Source organism: Pogona vitticeps, chromosome 3 (assembly GCF_051106095.1).
Source record: "Pogona vitticeps strain Pit_001003342236 chromosome 3, PviZW2.1, whole genome shotgun sequence".
NCBI lineage: Eukaryota > Metazoa > Chordata > Lepidosauria > Squamata > Agamidae > Pogona > Pogona vitticeps.
In genome coordinates this window covers 87,085,191-87,105,701 of record NC_135785.1, presented here as the reverse complement: position 1 = coordinate 87,105,701, position 20,511 = coordinate 87,085,191, and the positions used below count along the sequence as shown (strand labels likewise).

The 20,511-nt window shown below is 37.2% G+C and overlaps 1 protein-coding gene across 8 annotated transcripts in view; it reads left to right on the top strand.

Moving 5' to 3' along the window:
• The window catches only part of PCDH15 (protocadherin related 15), a 979,840-nt gene that overhangs the window by 885,876 nt on the left and 73,453 nt on the right, over window positions 1-20,511 (top strand). For all 8 annotated transcript variants that reach the window (XM_072995260.2, XM_072995261.2, XM_072995259.2 and 5 more), the window contains one exon: window positions 9,003-9,130. In XM_072995260.2, the coding sequence (XP_072851361.2) occupies window positions 9,003-9,130 (128 nt within the window). The remainder of the gene's footprint in view (window positions 1-9,002; window positions 9,131-20,511) is intronic.

Sequence of the window (20,511 nt, the reverse complement as noted above, 5' to 3'; positions counted from 1 at the left end):
TTATTTTATTTAAAATATATTTTAACCCACCTTTCTCCTTAAAAAGGATCCAAGGTGGTGTACATATTCAAAGCTAAAACCAATAGGCAATATTCAAAGCTGAAAACAAATGCCATGCTAAAAAATAATAATCAAAAGCAACACCAAGAACACATTCAAAGCAGTAAAGCAAAACAATCCATTTTTAAAAAGCCACTCAGGCAGCCAGTCACTAAGGAAAAGCTTGCCTGAAGAGAAAAATACTATAGTTGCCTGATTGCCGAAGGACCGCAAAGATGAGGTCAGCCTGGCCTCCTGTGGGAGAGCATGCCAAAATCTGGGTCAGCAACAGAGAAGGCCATCTCCTGTGCCCCCACCTGTGAAGGTGGTTTGCAAATGTGGCTGCCTGAATTTAGGATGATCCCCCTAAGAGAGAAGGGAACCACTAAGAGAAAGGGGAATACACCTTTGTAAATATAAAAAATAAGAAGTAGGAGAAGGAACAGATGAACAAGCACAGGGATCAAAGGAGATACTGGCAAGAAAGAAAGCGGGTACTGAGAAAAAGCAGAAGGAAAGAAGAAGCCCACAGAAGTCACTAAGATATTTCTATATGAAGCTGAAAACAGATCAACAAGTACTGGAAAGAAGAGAAAGAAAGATATGTAAGAAAGCAAAAGGTTGAGGTAGCGAAGCAACATCTCTGAAGTGCACAGAAGTTTCCAACTTAGGGTACATCTACATTGGCACCTTTGGAGCAGGATGCTTAAATAAGGTTGCCTAAGGTCAGGTGGAGAAGCGATGTGAGGAGCCCACCAGATGGCGTATCGAAGGTCAAGTAACCCTGTATGGTCTGGCTGCTTCTGATACAGTGGTGCCCCACATAGCGAGGTTAATCCGTTCCGGATTAACCGTCGCTATGGGGAAACATCACTAAACGGGACACAAAATGCCATTGGAATGCATTAAACTTAGTTTAATGCGTTCCAATGGCTTCTGTACTCACCGTTTAGCGAAGTTTCCCCCATCTGGCAGACATTTTCGCGCCCTCGGTAAGCAAGGGCAGGGCGCGAAAACGCTGCACGCGGCCATTTTCGGTCGCGCGGCAGCCATTTTGGAGCCGCCGATCCGCTGATTTCCCGACATCACAATGCGAAGATCAGTAAGCAAAACGCTTACCGATCTTCGCAATGCGAGTTTTGCCCATTGGGGCTGCCGGTATGCCTTCGCATTAGTGATCCCAAAAAAGGGATCGCTATGCGAATTTGTCGTTGTACGGTGCGCTCGTTATGCGAGGCACCACTGTATAGTGAAGGGGCTTAATAAGTGAGCTGCTTCAGCATATTGGCAAATTGAACCCTTTCTCTTCCTCAGCAGAGGGGCAGTTAATTTTTTTTTTAAATACTCTAATAGACCATCATTGATGTGTTGCGTGGCTTTAAAAAAAGAAATAATATTATTTTCTTTGGTTTGTTTGAAGTTGTCCATCTCTAGCAGAGATACATACATACCGAAAGCATACACAAAACAATTAGAAGAGGACTGGAACTGTTCAAGTCAAATAGATCAAATGGATATTTAACCTGGGGAAAGCCAGATGCCTTCAGTATTAATAAACTGTAGACAAATTATTGCCACTGCGCTTGCCCCTAACTTAACAAAGGTTTGCAGTGACTAGTGTGGGAGAAGAAAGTGGCAGTATTTCTGTTCCTATGCCTAGGTGACTTTAGATGCAAATATGAAATCTTTTCACCCGTCTTTCCTTTCTTTCAAGTGAAATAAAAGTAGCTTTGCCTTGTGAGAAACAGCTGATAAAACTTCATGAACCATTTGCTTATCTGAAATACTTTAATATCCACAGTGCTGAGCAAAGAATGCAATTTGATGTACATTTGAAGAAGCAATTAAAATATGTTCAACATGGCTTTCAGAGCCTATTTAATCACAGAGGACCAAAGTTAAATCTCAGTGCATATTGAATATTCAATTCAAGAAGTAGTCAGTACAGGTTTGCCTGTTACATTTGTTTTATATTCATTTATTCATCATGACTGAAATAAATGCAACCTTATTGATCACTTTGGAGAAGGCAGATTATTTCAACATAATGTATTGGTTGCAAGATCTCTTTTCTGCATGATTCATCAGTTTTCCAGCTCCCACACCTTTTTCCTCCCACTTTTTTGTCAAGAATATTGTGTGTACTGTATGGTTTATCTAGTTTATCATTATATAAACTTCATTCCATCATGATGTGTTCTATATGAACTGCCAAAAGGTATGACACAAGACAGTTCACCGTAGCATCTTATTGTATATAAAATCCACTTCATCCTCATATATAAATTTACTTAAATTAACCTGTTTCCATGTTGAATTAACCTACAGTATTTCCTGTGATCAGAAGTTATAGGTCACTTAGTGATCCTGATAGAAATAAAAGGTTTGAAATTTGTTATTCAAAATGAAGCTGGCCATAAACTTCTTAACTCCCTTAAAATGCAAGTCATTGAATGAAAATAGCATAAAGCAGCCTGCACACGTGTGCGTACACAGAGATGTACAATATACACGTCACCATCACCAACACTGAAGTAATCACATTGAAAGGGGGAGTTGGATGTCCACTTTCAAATAAGGATGACAGTATTCTACATTTATATTCTTATAGCACTGCAGACTTTAATACTATTTTCTACTCCTTAGTATTATGGGGAATGCAATGTCATCATCACCCATCAGATCTATAATATAATAATAACACCCTGAATCAGCACATGATCAAAGACAAACACATATAGATACCACTTTTTAAGAGATAGTATTGCTTAGTTATCAGCAGCAGTGCAATATCCACTGGGCATTAGTGAACATAGCAGCGTAGTAGTGTGGAGATTTTAGAAAACCAGATCATGATTTGAAGGAGAAGCTTCAAAAGAGAGAGAGAGAGAGAGAGAGAGAGAGGTATAAATGAAGTGTATGATGAAAAGGAAAGTTTGGATTCAGATTCAGTAATGCTTCTTCATTGCAATGGACCTGCTTTACCTGCAGAGACTAAGGATTTGATCTAATGGGCCTATAGCTCACATTTTGGATTGCTTCTGGCATAGTCTGGTATGAGCCATTTTCTGGCAATCACATGACATATGTCAATAATGCTTCAGTCCAACCCCAATTCATGCCCAAACTTGATCTTTTTGTTTTAGTGGTAAGTCTACTATGCAGAGAGGCTGAGCTGGAGTGATTCCTTGACAGGTGGAAGGGTTGCTTTAAGGGAGATCACTCCCAGCAAAGTAACCCTTTCTCCTGCAATCAGACACATGCCTTTCCCACCATCTGATCTGCATCTGTTTAGTCTGCATCTAATCCAAAATCTTTTTCTCAAAGTATAATCCATTTTCAGTCTAGTTGTATGGCACATGGAAAATAGTGATACAATCTTGTATATTCACAAGAGGACTGACAGAGACATCTTGCAACTTACAACACGGTGTATTTGTTCTCTCACTTACTCTGCTGCAATCTCATATTCAGGGAGCTTGTACCCTATCTGTTCTATCGCTGTTGACTTGACAACGTTCTCTTGTGTTTTACGTAGTAGACTCTAAGGGCTTTTGTTGCATACTGTATCTTATTCTGCCCAAAATTTGTGACATCCAAGAATGAACGTGGCTGTTTATTTCCTATTTGATTCTTGTGACCCCTCAGGTTTAATTCTTGATGTTTGCTTATTGTACAACTACTGACAGTAGTTGTCAGAGTCCATTATCTTATCTTGAATTATCACTCCTGTTATATGTGACACCCAGCTTTAGCAGTTTTTGGCATTGATTCCAAGGCAGGAGTCTCCAGGCTGTTCTAGTGTCAGTTTAAAAATAGACATGGATACAAATAGTTGGCTGAAAAATAAGGCCTCAAAGATAGAGGTGTTGCCAGTTGGCAGATGATGCTTAGAGGAAATTTCATTTTAGGTAAATGTTAGTATGCTCACTATCTCCTTTTTTCTGTTGTGTCAGCTAGAAGGCTGTCTAGCTGAAAGACAGAATTTATCTTCTGTTTTATCACCTCAAGCAGCAATTGCTGTGCTCAAGAATTTATTTATAGAAATGATATGTAGTTCTCAGGTGGATCATAAGTTTTGGCAGAAATGGACCTCCCCATCTTTATGTTGAAATTAGACCTTTTAACTCATTATTTACTTTACACACACACACACACACACACACACACACACACACACACACACACACACTTAATGCAAGTAGCATATAAAATGATAATTCCCTTTGGAATAACAGGTGCGATGAAGAGGCTACACTGCTTTCCAAAATTATGTGTGAGAATTTGCATTCTTTTAAGAATAACTGATATACCTTTTACATCTGTGAGAACTACATCTCTGTCTCTTTCCCTACAAGGCAACAAGCAGGATTTAAAACTGCAACCCACCATCCACTATTTCTGGAAACAAATTCTTAATTTCTTCTTTCTAGCTGCTCTTCATGAAAATACCCTGTTTATGCAAGCATGTAAACACATCTTTCTTCTTGATACTCCATGAAATCAGTAAGCAGCCTGTACTAGTCTGAGATTAGTCAAGGGCAAAGGGATAAAGGAAGTTCCCTTTCTGAATTTGCTTATGGATAACCAAAGCTTGGAGTGGGTTAAAATATGGACAAGAGTGTGATGGGACTAGGTTTCTTTTCTGGTGGGGGAATCTGCTGTTAATTAGAGACCAGATACCCAAGCAAGAGAGCCATGCAGTTTGGAGAAGGGAGACTGCAGTCTGTGGAGCAAGATGATAAAAAGAAATTCTAGCTCCCTATTGGAGCGTCAAGGCCAAATTTGCACCAGGGAAGTGCTGGGGTATGAAACAGTTCCTCCTTTCTTTTCCAGGAATAGCAGTGAATGAGGCAGTCACAGCTAGTGGAGATGCAACACTCTCAGTTTGTTGAAGATGGGTAAGAGGATGGGAGCAGGCCACAGATGGCACACTTCCTACCACAATCTCTCCTCAGTCTGAAACTTGTTAATGATACAGCAATGAACTGGGCTTGGTGGTGACTTTGTTTTTCAACTTTTGCTTTTGCTTCAGATCTTGCTTAAATACCTTGGTTAACCAGTGAAGTCCTCTAGCGATCTCTTTATTTCAAAGAGACATACTGTAAATATAAAATAAGTCAAAATCAAATACAAAGTAGAAAATTTAAAGCAATTTTCATTAAAATGATAAAGACTAAGAGATAAATAACCACAACATAAAGATACATTTAACCAGCAGAATGAATGGTGATGAAATACCTTTACCTTAACATTGTCTTGGGACCTAGATTTTTCAGTAGATATTTTTTGTAGCATAATTGCCCCCATAATGAAAATATATGGCTTGCTCCTGCATAATTTTTCATTTGAAGATTGTATGTACTAAATGTTAGCTGGACAGCAGATCAGTCATCCTAGTTTGACGTATAGTTCTTTGACTGTAGCTGGTTGTTGATAACAGGAAAGTCCTGTTATTAACAGGAAATATCTTTTTTCTAAAACTTGTAAGTGCTGTGTTCATTGAATTTGGCTGTCAAAGCCAATGAAATAGGCATCATGTAGGAAAATGAAGAGTAATGCTGAAATCAAAGTGTTGATTAAATTAAATGTCAGTAAAATTTTAACTAGAAGGTGGATAAGCTTGTATGTGTAAGGTAATTGTGTGGACTAATGTTTTTAAGTTTAATGCTATAAATCAAAAGTCACAGAGAAAAAATATAGCTTTTCATCCTTTTAGAGAAGATTATCTGGCATTTTAAAAAATATTTGGACTCTTTGTCCTCATAACACACTTGACAGCTCCAAAGAGCAATCCTGTTTGCTTCAGCCATAAAAATTATTGTTTTGGTTGTTCTTGTGTTGCAAACAGTATGTTGGTGGGCATTCTGTGTGATGATAAGTATGTGTAAAATGGCTGGTGGCACAGAGGCAGGTTCAAGTGGGCCCTGCATGGCATTGAATTGTGAGGTTCTGAAATAAGTCATGTTAAAAAATAATACTCCAATGTAAGCATGTGCTCTCTGTCTAAGACCTGGAGCTACTGAGTGCTACTGCAGTCAGGTTCTAGTGGGTCATCCAACTGCTGTTGTTAATTTTCTGTCACTGGAATATTTTATTTTGATCTCAGTGTCCTTTACATACTCGTAAAAAAATTTGTTGGATTTGATTCTCCTTAAACATTTCCTAGAAAACATTGTCTCAATATTATAATGTTTATTATACTTGCTGGCAAACCATTTCAGAAATATTCAGTGACTTGAACTGTTTGGCTGTTTCTATAGTGAGATATGTCCATCTTGAAATATGTCAAGATAGGACTTGGAAACAGCATACATCTCTAATGAATTAATTCACATATATCTTCTTTGTGGTGTGGAAAAGCTTGTTTGGAATTAATTTCTCAGATTCTTTCCATTTCTAGCAATAAATAGTACAGCAGGCTAAGGGGGAGTGGGGTGGGGAAATATTGACATATTTAAACACGACTGTCTCTCAAATCATTATGGGTTTTATAACAGGAGGATGAAAATGAATGTTGACTTTTTTGTGGAAGAGATACTCACACCACTTCTTTAACAACATCTATATTCAGCTAGGTTCAAGAAATGGAATAATCAGATTTTTCCTGTGCAATAGAGTCTTTTGAAGTTACATCTTTTTCTTGTGCAATCAAGCATGCAACGTTTCATATAAAGTTACACTTTCCCTGTGGCTGGACTTCAGAAGATATAATATTGTGGATAACTCTGTCCATGTGAGAAGTGGTATGCCTTTGTTCCAGTCACAACTGTGGAATGATGTTTTCAGAACATTATATGGAAAGAAACAAGCCCAAAATAATCAGGGTGACTGTTATGAAGAAAGTATGTCTCGTATATAGCACTGCAGAAAAAGGCATAACTTGCTGTCGTGGAAAAGAATCAGCTCTGAAAGGAAATCATTTCTCACTGGCAAATGGATTTCTTTCAGCAAATTGACTTTTCACTGTTTTGAACAGTGTGTCAACTTCTTTGATTATGGAGTCTGAAAAAGTGATGGAGGTTGCTTGGTTGTTGTTGGATTTTTTTGGTTTTTTGGTTTGTTTTCTTTTTTTTAAAAAGACTGCCACTTCCTTTTAGTATTGATGCTGAAGCTTTGTGTACTGTTGGCCCAAGGAAAGGTCTTTTCAAATCTATCTGTTCGCTTAGATTTTGGCTGTGATGAGTTTGCTCTCCATTTTATTAATACAATTGCTCATTTGGGGACAAATTTGCAGTTGTAAACACAAGGCCAGACTGCATTTTATAGAAACCTACAGATTACACAGTGATGATGCTAGACTGATTTTGGGGACATGTGGCCCAATTTGTTTCCCTAGTATCTTGTTCAAGAAGCAAATATTCCTAATCCTAACAGATGCCTACCAAAATGTTTACACGACACAGAGTCACAAAGGAAATATCCTTTAATTATTGTACCATGACTTATCTCAATCCAGCTGGCCTAACCAATGGGTTCATTTTTTTTCTTATCAAGTGCCCCCCCCGTGTTTATCCTACTAGCTACACTGACTTTGACTGCATAATACCTTCAGTTCTGCAATGTCTCCATTCTCTCCTCAGCCCCTTTAGAAGAAATTGTGTTTGTGTTTTTAACAGTCCAACCATGTAAAACTCCAGCCATTTCTCAGAACAGCTTGCAAGGCTTGGTTTGCCAAGACACTTCCAGCAGTAGCCATAGCACAATCTAAATTATAAAATAGCATGACCTGTGAGTAGAACTTAGAAATATTGTTGTTTTGGACAACAGCTCCCAGAATCCCCCAGACTTCTCAGACCTATAATTTTGAAAAGTATCTTTTTCACCCTCTTTTCCAAAAGGTAGCATGGTGCCATACATCTATGCCATTCCAGTGGTCACTATCATAACAATGATCATTGGAGGAGATTGAAAGTCATTGTGTGAAAAAAAGAGAGTCAAAGACGAAAGAAGAGTAAAGACAACATTAGAGTATTTTACCTAATTGCCATGGTAGACATTTCAGTCACCCATAAGCCATAAAAACTTCCCACATTTAAAAGAACATTGGCTGAACCTTATTAATAATTTAGGTTACCATGAGTTAAACCACTGGTTCTTAACCTTGGGTTTCTTGGAGTTTTGGACTGCAACTCCCAGAAGCCTTCACCACCTGCTGTGCTGACTGGGGTTTCTGGGAGTTGCAGTTCAAAAGCATCCGAGTAACAAAGGTTAAGAACCACTGAGTTAAACAGTGTAAACCACAGCAGCAAATTGCTGCAAGATAAAGAATTGAGTCTGATGTCCCTCACTGGGTACCAATCACACTATTTGGTTGCAAGCCCCCCCTCCCCGGTCAAAACTACGCACTCCTTTAGGATCATGCTTTAAATAGGGCAAATTTATTTCCTTTATAAGCCTCATTCCAGAAATGCCCATGATAGAAAAGACTGGCTTTGATGCGACACATACTACTACTACTACTACTACTACTACTACTACTACTACTACTACTACTACTACTACTACTACTACTACTACTACTACTGGGATACCAAAGTGACTAGACCGGATGCATGCCTTTTCCTTACAATTACTAAGAATTCCCTCAGTTCTCATATATTCCCATGTGTTTGACTGATGTCTTCTACCAATCTTATGCACCAAGAATTCACCATCTTTTTGCAACCTAGTGGTAATTCTGAACAGTGTGTTCATTCTTATTCTCCCTATTCACCAGCTTACTGAAGATCAGAAATGTAATAATAAAATGAATGTTATAAATATAGCTATTCCATTATAATGGGAATAAAGGTATTATCTTATATGTGCAATAATTGAATGCTTGTTCTTTTCTTAACCTGTGCTTCTACCACGTTGGGACACCTGTTTTTGACCAAATGGTTGGTGGGATATAAGATCTGAAAAGTTGAGAATGACTTTAAGCATTTCATATATCCAAACTCTACATGTTTTTGTTTTAGGTAATACTGCCAAGGTATTCGTTGAAGTACAAGATGAAAATGACCATGCCCCTGTCTTCACAAAAAAACTGTACATAGGAGGTGTCTCTGAAGATGCCAGAATGTTTTCTTCTGTGATGAAAGTCAAGGTGAGATTCATGTTTTCCTAGTATATTATTGTGGCTCAGAAAACATTATATTCCCACCACTACATATTCATTTAGAGGCCTTGAAAGTGCATCAAAAGCAGAAAGGCTTACTTCAGAGGAAGCAGACTAAGGACTCTGAGCCTAAAAGGTTCTTGGAAAGAAAGGAACTTCCTTGTTCCTATTCCTCTCATAAACACTAAAAATCCTCTCTAAAAGGTTGTAAACACTGTGTGTAATGTGATTCAGGGGGAAGATGGATTACCCACAATAAAGTGATAACACTCTACCATTCTGTTTAGAATCTGAGGATTAATATGAAATGCACATTTATTGGTTTTATAGAAATCCAAGAGAGTTGTCCAATAGTGCATTTAAATTAATGGAAGCTGCTTATACCAGCATGCAGAATGACCTCCCTAACTAACAACATTTATCATAGGGATGAGATACCTTCTGGAAATTTCCAGCACTGCTGAGAACTACATGAAGGAATTGGAGGGGGTGGAGCTGTCAGGTCAGATATTCTGACACTTGAACATATTCTCAAGAGACCTACACAACTTTATAGACCTTTAGGGAAAAATCAGAAGACTTTGTTCGTCACTGCATTTTATCCCAATTAAGAGTTAATTCAAGAATAAAACAAAACAATCATTGACAATCACATCAAAATTCATATAAGTCTTTTCACAGTTGCAGTAATTCCAGGCAACATTAGCTTGTCAAATTCTATAAGCTTTCTTTCTCTTCATTGCTTCTGTGTTCCATATTCAAAAAATGCTTCAGAGTTGTATAAAAATACAGATATCTGACAGCTGTGTAAAAAATGTAGGCACAAATGCTTAAAAATATATGGAAACTAACTTTAAGTTGTAGGTAGAGCTTAAATCAGAAAAATATATTTCAGTTATAAGCTTTTAGCTATAAAAGCTACAAACAAGAACTTAACTCATATTTTAATCCAAAAATAAAGTTTGTAGCCTAAATGAGCTTTGTACCAATTTGCACATCTGAAGAAAAACTGTTGCTGTTGCTGTATTGTTCCAGATACTTGGTATCTGGTGTATGTGGTGTACCATGAAGCCTTGCTATGTTGATGTGCAAATGCCTCTTTGTTTGTGTGTTATATCCCTATATTTATAATTTATTCAGTTGTTGACACCTCCCTTCAATTTGTAAACAGTCTCTTTCTCCAGAGGCCAGGAGATCCAGGAACCTTAAACTCCCTGAAAAATGAAAAAAAAATCAGTGTGAAATCCAATTGTTTTTGCAGCCTTTGTAATTTCAGGAATCTATACCTTAATAACTGGCAAGCTACCACTATGGTGATAACATCACTCATTTTGACTAATTTTTTTTTTGTAGAATGTAACACAGAGTAATAATGCTCTGTTACCAGGAAGCATTTTATGCGCTAGGATACCATCAACCTAAAAGACAGAAAAGCTATACTATTGTGAACTCAAAATATTATAAAGTGTGCAATATAGGACTTACAGAGGCCACTTCATGTTTACACATTGTAACAGAAGCAATTTCATGATAGCATAAAGAATTCAGCTGTCAGGAATGTGATTGTTTAGTGACCTTGCTGACTGCTAATTGTTTTGGAACAACTATAGCAAACTGTTATTAAAGCCTCAATTTCAAAAGTACTTTTGTTTTCATTGATACTTTTTCTATAACCTCTTAGTTATTTTAACACTGTATACACACAAAATGTCAAACCTTGACCCACCCAATGCTGAAATTCAGTTTGTGTCTTCTGTGTTTACCTTATTTCTTCTGATGCCACCAAGGGCAGCCAATACTATAGCAAAATAATATGACTCTGAAAGATATGTGGGAACTTCTGTTGTTTAAAAATAATTTTTGAACATTCTTTTGCACATAGAAAAAGTTGCAGTTGTCTTATAATCAGTCTCACTGCTTTGTGTTTCATGTAGTTGTTCTTTCTGTGTATCAGGTAAAATTAAAAATAATTATATGGAAAGAGTGAAAAAAGTTCCATAGTATCTCATAATGCTCCTAGATCAAAAACTGCTTTGGTTACAACTTGTGGCCAGAGTTTTTGTTGTAATATAGAACCCAGTAAAGTCCACTGCATTTTTGGATATATATTGCTAGTTTTTTCATTTTATATTCTGGACAGCTGAACTGGGAACAAGTGTGAATTGCTGACCAGTTTATTGGAAAATGGCAATGGAAGTTTGACCTGCCAAGAATTTTCTCTTATTTGAGCCTGATTCAGGAAGCTAGAAGTTTAATGGAGAATGACAGGTGTTTATTAAAGATAGCCATTATTTTTCTTAAAGGCCATTATTTTTCCTCAAGGTAGTCCATTATAGTATTAACGCAGAGGTATTGCTGATAGGTTAAGTTTTAGCAGTGGAAAAAATAGCACATTTCATAATTCGTATTTTATCACCATCTCTGTCTCTGTGGTAGGATGAGGCAGAAGGTATAACTGGGAAGAAAACTACAAAGACACCAAGAGAATATACCCTGAAGGTAGAATGGCCATGCAAAAATCATTATATCTTGAACAGGAGAGGGAGGGAGGGAGCAAAGAAGAAGATAGTAGAAGCATTTTCCTACCCTAAATTTCTTATGGAAACCTGTGGCCATGGGATTTAACTACAGTAATTATCAAAATATTTGTAAGAGAAATATAAGTTAAGGGTAATTAAAAACATGAAGTTTTGGTACTCAGAAAATAAATATGAGGGCTGCAACAAGTGTTCTTTCCCCACTGTGAGGAGTAAGTAATGTATAAAATATCATTTGGATTAACCACAGGGGATGACTCCAAACATTTGGCAATTATTCCATACATGGGATGATGATCACTATCTTGTCTATCAGATTTCAACACATAGCACTATTGCTGAGAGCAAACTGAATAAGAATGGTAAGATTAAACAGTTGCAAAATATTTGGGCTGTTTCATTCACTATTTAACAAAAAACCCTCTTAGTTATAGTCACTTGCGTTAATGCCTGTCTCTCCTCATCTGGAAGCATGCCTTAACCACATATATGTATTCCCAAGGTGACTGGTGGCCCAAGGAAGAGGTAGTTTTATAACATGGTGACCCAGTGAGGTGCACCCCTACTCAGACTATTGGGCACTGGATAGGAGGGTGACCCAGTTCACTAGGAAAACCCAAGACATGACAATTGACCTCTTCTATTAACCTACTACAAATCTATAACACAAGATGAGTCTATGTGCAAAAAGCATGTCTCTCTCTCTAGCCACAGACCCCAATGTGTAGATTACTAAGATGACTATATTATTCTAATCCTGTGATTATTATCTATTGCTTTCCTTTCAACTATAAAGTCATTATGGAATATACTGGTATCTGCTGATATCTAAATTTTATATTTTACTTCTGATCTTCTACATGTTTAAATGTATAGAATTTTATAAATGGTATAGTTGCAGTCCTAAACATATTTGCCCAGGAAATAAGGCTCATTGACTAAAGTGGGACATACTTCCAAGTAACATCCAGAGGATTTTGATGTAAATAAGGGGGCGATCACATTACCAAAAACTGCAGAAATTACTATGGGTTTAACCGCTTAATAATGCAAAGTTCTCTGATCAAAGCTGACAGTGAAGAAAAGAAAAAGCTTGTCTCCTTGCCTGTTAACGCAGTTCTTTGAACAGCATCATCTGCAGGGTTGTATGTAGAACAGCAAGCAGTTTGATTTAAGTGTGATCACACTTAAATCAAATAGACCCAAATTCTGTGGTGCAACTTCACAATGAATGTGCTTTTTTTTTCTCATGAGGAATGCACATTTTTCTCATTGTGTACTCAAATCCTACGTGAATTGGAAATAGAGTTTGGGTTTGCTGATTTCTCAGAAATAATCGTAGTGAATCTGTACAATATATGAAAGCCTATTGATATTAGACAGCTGTAAATATCTATGAGTAGGAACCCGGTAACTTTATATTCACCAAATTTTAAAGCAGCTGTAGAAATAAGCACCACAACACTGATCATATTCGTAGATATACAAAGCAAGTTACAGAAATTATCATACACCTAGATTATTATAGGCAAAAGACAGCATATTTACTCAATCCATCAATGCTAGAACATTTTCTAGGGCCTATGTACAATGTGACAATAGAAATGCTGGCTACCTCACTGGTTTAGCTATCTGGCTATGATATCAAAGGTTGGGAACTCAATTCTCTACTGTGTCTCCTTGACAGGGCCTGGACTCAATGATCCATAGTGTCCCTTCCAGCTCTGCAGTTCTAAGACTATTTTGTTGTGTGATTGTGTTGATTGTATTGTTGTGCAAGCAGCAGTACAAGGGAAAGAAGGCACATGCGATATCTTGTATACCTGGTTGCAAAAGAGAAAATTGTGCTAGGTTCTACATTTGTGCCAATGTACCTATAAACGTGGATCCAGTTGCATAACAGACTGTTTGCTAATGAAGTGGCACCACTGACTATGTTGTTGTTGTCTAGTCATTTAGTCGTGTCCGACTCTTCGTGACCCCATGCACCAGAGCACACCAGGCCCTCCTGTCTTCTACTGCCTCCTGGAGTTGGGTCAAATTCATGTTGGTAGCTTTGGTGACACTGTCCAACCATCTCGTCCTCTGTCATCCCCTTCTACTCTTTCCTTCACACTCCCAACATCAGCGTCTTTTCCAGGCAGTCTTCTCTTCTTGTGAGATGGCCAAAGTATTGGAGCCTCAGCTTCAGGATCTGTCCTTCCAGTGAGCACTCAGGGTTGATTTCCTTTAGAATTGATAGGTTTGTTCTCCTTGCACTCCAGGGGACTCTCAAGAGCCTCCTCCAGCACCACAATTCAAAAGCAACAATCATTTGGCGGTCAGCTTTCTTTAGGGTCCAGCTCTCACTTCCGTACATCACTACAGGAAAAACCATAGCTTTGACTATGCAGACTTTTGTTGGCAAGGTGATGTCTCTGCTTTTTAAGATGCTGTCAAGGTTTGTCATCGCTTTCCTCCCAAGAAGCAGGCATCTTTTAATTTCGTGGCTGCCTTCTCCATCTGCAGTGATCATCGAGCCCAAGAAAATAAAATTTGTCACTGCCTCCATATCTTCCCCTTCTATTTGCCAGGAGGTGATGGGACCAGTGGCCATGTTCTTAGTTTTTTTTTTTGATGTTGAGCTTCAGACCGTTTTTTGCACTCTCCTCTTTCACCCTCATTACAAGGTTCCTTAATTCCTCTTCACTTTCTGCCCTCAGAGTGGTATCATCTGCATATCGGAGGTTGTTGATATTTCTTCCAGCAATCTTGATTCCGGCTTGGGATTCATTCAGTCCAGCCTTCCGCATGATGTATTCTGCATATACATTGAAAAAGCAGGGAGACAATATACAGCCTTGTTATACCCCTTTCCCAATTTTGAACCAATCAGTTGTTCCATATCTGGTTCTAACTGTTGCTTCCTGTCCCACGTATAGGTTTCTTAGGAAACAGATACGGTGGTCAGGCACTCCCATTTCTTTAAGGACTTTCCATAGTTTGCTGTGATCCACACAGTCAAAGGATTTTGCATAGTCAATGAAGCAGAAGTAGATGTTTTTCTGGAACTCTCTGGCTTTCTCAATAATCCAGAGCATGTTAGCAATTTGGTCTCTAGTTCCTCTGCTCCTTCGAAATCCAGCTTGTACTTCTGGGAGTTCTCGGTCAACATACTGCTGAAGCCTACCTTGGAGGATTTTGAGCATAACCTTGCTAGAAAATGAGTGCAATTGTATGCTAGTCGGAGCATTCTTTGGCACTGCCATTCTTTGGGATTGGGATGTAAACTGATCTTTTCCAGTCCTCTGGCCAATGTTGAGTTTTCCAAACTTGCTGGCATATTGAATGTAGCACCTTAACAGTGTCATCTTTTAAGGTTTTAAATAGTTCAACTGGAATGCCATCACCTCCACTGGTCTTGTTGTTAGCCATGCTTTCTAAGGTCCACTGGACTTCTCTGACTATAGTTACAGGCATCAAAGGAAGTCAACATTTTTGTAAATAAACATTAAGAAAGTAGGGATCAGTCAATATAAAGTTACACAATACAGTGACATATACAACACTGTAATTTAATTTCCCTTCAGTATGTCATATAAAAAGGCAACATATGATATGAAAGCCAAAAAATTAAATGATGGTTATTTAAAACATGTTGCAGAATTTATGGGCTTATATGAGACCTATATTTTATATAACTAGAATAGAAAATAATGTTCTCAGAAATGAGAGATTAGACATGGTAATTCAGGATTCTGAATTCAGCTGTTGTTTTTATTATTTTTAAGAAAGGGATGAGTATGAAGTCATAGTCATTTTGACTGAAGTTTAAAATTTGCATTAATATTTGAGAAAATAAAATGAATAATTATAATTATATGTTCACATGCAAATATTAAAGGAATCCATATCATTGTAAATGTAGAGAAAAATAATTACATCTGTGTACTTTATAATAAGATATAAGGAAAGAAGCACTTGATCTCCTAAAGTGAAGAAAGACAGCATGCTTTGTTGAGGTGTGGATGTACACTCCTTTTTGCTATTCATGTCAGTTTCTCAGTAGGAAGACAGCAGGTCATTGACATTGATAAATCTGAGTAAAAGTCTGAAAAGCCACCTCAGAGGAAATACAGACTATACCACAAGTTTTTGAAGTAAACTTTAACTCTTCAAAAGCTTTGTGTATTTTTAATCACAAAATTTAGATACACTACTAAAACACTGATTTTCAAGTGTTTTCATCTGAACAAGAGAATATTCTTTAACTTGAGGCAAATTTGACCATATATTTTGAAATGATCATGTATGTAAATTCTGATTTGCATATATTTAAAGTTACCATCATAATATATATAACATCACAGGTTCAAAACACATTAGACTAATTTTTTGAATATTAATAATATTCACAAATATTAGAGTAGTTACAACCAATAACCAAGTACTTTAACAGTAGAATAGATGCATGGTAGAATTTTGATAGCATTTAGAATCTTGTTAGCCCTGGATAAGAGTAGCTGTTCAATCGGTGTCAGATTAGAACAAATATTTCATGTGGAATCAGAATCATGTTCCCAAAATATGTGCATTAAAGCTTCTTAAGAGTGAGAATCAATGCACTAATTATTGGCTTTGTTTTCTTTTGGATAATATTAATATTGTAATTTGTTACATTTTTTTAAAAAATGTACTGGTTTTTTTTTAATGTGAGCCACCTTGTGTCCCAAGCCCAGGAGAAAGGTGAGAAAATAACTTAAATGAATCTAGGGGATCACTAGTTTGCAACATTTTCAACAGAAACTTTAAAAGCTCCAGTTCTATTCAGAGTTCTTGATCTGCAGAATTCTCTCATACTTTTTTCCCTCTCCTTCTCTCATTTCCTTTCACAGTAGCATTCAAGCTATGCAACTTCAGGAACAAGCTTGATTTCTTCTCTCTTCATCTAGTGCAACGGTTATAGCCCACCCTGTTTCCCCGAAAATAAGACCTAAACTGAGAATAAGCTCTAATATGATTTTTCAGAATGCTTGAAATATAAGCCCTACCCCAAAAATAAGCCCTAGTTAAGTGAAGCCCCACTCTGCATCATTGTGCAGCAATCAGAAGAAGACGTGACTGTATTTGAATAAATGTAGATTGATGTACATGAAAAAAAAACATTCTGAAAATAAGCCCTAATGAGTTTTTGGAGCAAAAATTAATATAAGATACTGTCTTATTTTCAGGGAAATACTGAAGATTAATTGGAAATGGTGTTTATGTTTGTTTTTACAAAGCACATAACAGTCCATTGCACACATAGTTGTTATTTTTGTGGCTTTTGTGCAAGGGAACATTCATTATCCTTTGAGCACATGGAAATCCCACCTGGGCAATCTCTGGCCTGAGCAACTGCATGCCAGAGACCATGCAGAGCAATATACCCACAGGATGTTACACTACACATTTCCCTAACAGAATACAGGGTGTGATCTCTAAAATATACATCAGACAGCAATCCATCCACTACATTTCCATTAGCTGTACTTTCTAAAATACAACTTTAAACAAGATCTGTGCAAAGTGTATTATAGTTATCTAAACATGAGGAAATCAAGGAATGGGTTTAATTGAAAAGTGAATCACTTACAAGTAAATTTGCCTTGTGTAGAAAGAGAATGCAGCTGTTGCACCAGCCAAAACTGGACAAAAGCACTGGGTAGCTTTCCAGGAGCAATGCAGGGTTGAAGAGTACCATTAACTTAGAGCTCTGGAAGGGAATACAACCCCACTCAGAAGATGATGTAATCCTAATTACAGAGTGGTCTTCCTGTTGACCAAAACTGCTGTGTTTTTTTTTCCTGTACTAACCCTGAATTTGTATACCTACATCCATTGCCTCCCCACCTCTAGAAATAACAGAGCTCAGGAAACCCTTGTTATTCAGCTGTGCTCAACTGAAACATGAGAAGTCATATATATCTTCCCGAAGAGGAAACTCAAATATGTGGGCAGAGACTCCAATGCTGGAAGCTTCTTTATGGATAAGGCTGCCTCATACATTTCATGTGACTACGGTATTCAGCAGTCTTTCCTGCAATGGTGGTAGCTCTCTCTCCCCTTGTGTCTCTGGGAACAATTCTGTGTCCTGATGTACCATCATTCCCATGGGAATTGTGCCTTGGGAACATAATTGGGCTGCTGAAAGCAGCCAGGCCTTTTTGAGTTATCAAGTAAAGAACATATTTCCATCTGGGAACTGAAGCAGTTATAAAACAATCAAAACATTAATTTTGGTGATTAACTCTAAATCTCTCTGTGTGCATGTCCTCATGCACATGTGTGCACACTGTTCTGCTATGAAGGTTGATGCATCCACCGAATGAGTTGTTGCAGAGTTAAAGCCCTTCTTCCTTGAAAAGAACAACTTCTCATTCTTTTGTTATTTTAAAGCTAAATATTACTTATTGTTTTTCTTTTCAGTGAAATATTTTTGGGGAAAAAATGCAGTAATCACTGTTACACATCTATTGACTATGAATCCTGAGATATATCAAGCATTGTATGATTTTAATACAATATTTTGTATATCTACTGCATTTGACTTACTTTCCTTGTTTTCTCATTATCTTTCTCCTTATTTATCACAATGCATTCAGACTACTCAGTGAAAAAATTAACATATCATATGAGTGAATAATTCAAGGATTTAGCTATTCATTTTAATACCGTTGATACCCCATCACTGTTTTCCTGACCATTAGCATCAGGTTATAATAACATAACCGCAGAATTGCCAATCACACCTCAAATACTTGCAGCCACAAGAAATGGCCATTCCTGACCATTGTTGCACACTCCAGGCTATGTGTAGACCCATGGAATTTTCCTTTCAAAACAGAAAATTACTAGAAGTCAATCTGCCTGTTCACTGGTACATCTGGGAACAACAAGCATGATAGAGCTTCTCCTGTTTAGGGATTGAAGGATATAAATCTTTATCTGTCTCTTTGCTCCATGCAGGGATGAGAAATTGCAAAAGTTTTCTTCTTGCTAGTGATGTTGTTTTTATTTTTATCAGACAATTGCACAATTTAAATATATACATAAATGAAATATAACTAAATTTGACATAAATTAAAATATTAAATGATTAGACTATTTTTGACCAAAAGTGGGCTACTTAAATAGTATTATCTTGGCCATTTACTAGATTTTTTTAGACACATAATAGGGCATAGATTGCATGCACATAAACACTGTTGATAAGTCCTCCACATTCACAGAAAATTTGTCCTATATCCAAATAGCCTCATTTTACTTGATTATTCTTTAATATTCCTGCTCTGTTTCAAAGTCTGCTAAGCAGCTTCCCCATGGTAGATTCAGAATTTTGTCCTGATGGGAGACACACTTCAGCTTTGAACCACTTGGCAAGGTGTGTTATTTTTGCTCTCCATAGGTTTAGCTCAGCTTCCTCTGGTTTAATATGTAGAGTGTGAGCTGTGTGATGAAAACTTTTTCTCATTTTTTGCCATTGTCCAGGGGTTGGTGTCCATGAAGTGGATGGATTTGGTGCTGCGTTACATTATTTCATTTGTTACTTGCTAGTATATCTCAGTGGAGAGGCAGTGCCAGTCAGACTTTTTCAATGGAAGTCCTTTTCTGTTAGTCCATGATCTTCAATAAGAAAGTAGAACTTTTTGATTAGCAATTGATGATGAACAATTTCATATGCCACTGTGAAACTGATAAATGTTGCTCCAGTTATTTCACATTTCAAAACCATCTTCTATATGCTGGAATAGATTTGAGATTTGAGCTTGACAACTTTTGCCAGGTCTAAAGCCTGCTTGTTCTGAAATTACAAACTGTTCAATTTTAGGGCTAAAAGATTTAATATAATTCATTCAAGTGCTTTATATAGGTGGCATCGTAAGTAAATTGGCCTGGATCTGATGATTCTTTGCCTGGTTTTGATATAGTGATTACTTTAGTCTTCCACCATGTTTTTGGAACTTGTTTGCTTCTCCAATAAGGAATGAAAGGACTCATTCCCTTTTGTTTTTCCCAAAATGTTTAATTTCCTTGGTCTGGATATCATTGAGTCCCACCACTTTGGCACTTTTCCTATATCTTCTTGTGGTTTCCTCTCATTCTGCCAATATGAAGGCAGTAGAAAGTTAATTGGATTTGCTCTGAATATCCCTTTTATGTTTTATTTTTATATTGCATTGATTAGTCTTCCCTGCCAAAAGTAGTTGGTATGCTGTTTGGTTTGGGGTTATTATTGAATATCCTTTTATTTGGGTAATTGTTTAGTACTTTCAGTAGTCTCCAAGCTTTCTGGCTTTTCCTTGCCATGTCAAACTCTGTTATAGTATCTATCCAGCAAGTTCTTGTTTCTGCAAGAGTCGAGATCAGATTTCTCCCAGCTTTTAGTGTGTGTTCTCTGAAATGATTTTCTTCAAAATTTGAAATATACCGTATTTTTCGCACCATAAGACGCACTTTCCCCCCACAAAACAGGGGGGTGGAAAGTCTGTGCGTCTTATGGAGCGAAGAAAACAGATTATATTTTCCTGTTTTCTTCTCCTAAAAAATTGGTGCATCTTATGGAAAGGTGCATTTTATGGAGCGAAAAATACGGGTAATCTAAGTACTGAACATACAGTACAGTATTTTTCCGGAGTGAGACTTGGGATATCTGGCAACCTCTTGTAATGAAGTATCAAGAACATTCCAAAATGGAAGTTAGAAATTCATCATAGTTCACTGGTTGCAGGGCAATCTGATGCACACCTGCATCTAGTGTTGTTGTAAACTTTTCCCGAGGAGCAATCAAATGAATATATAGCTTGCTATTTA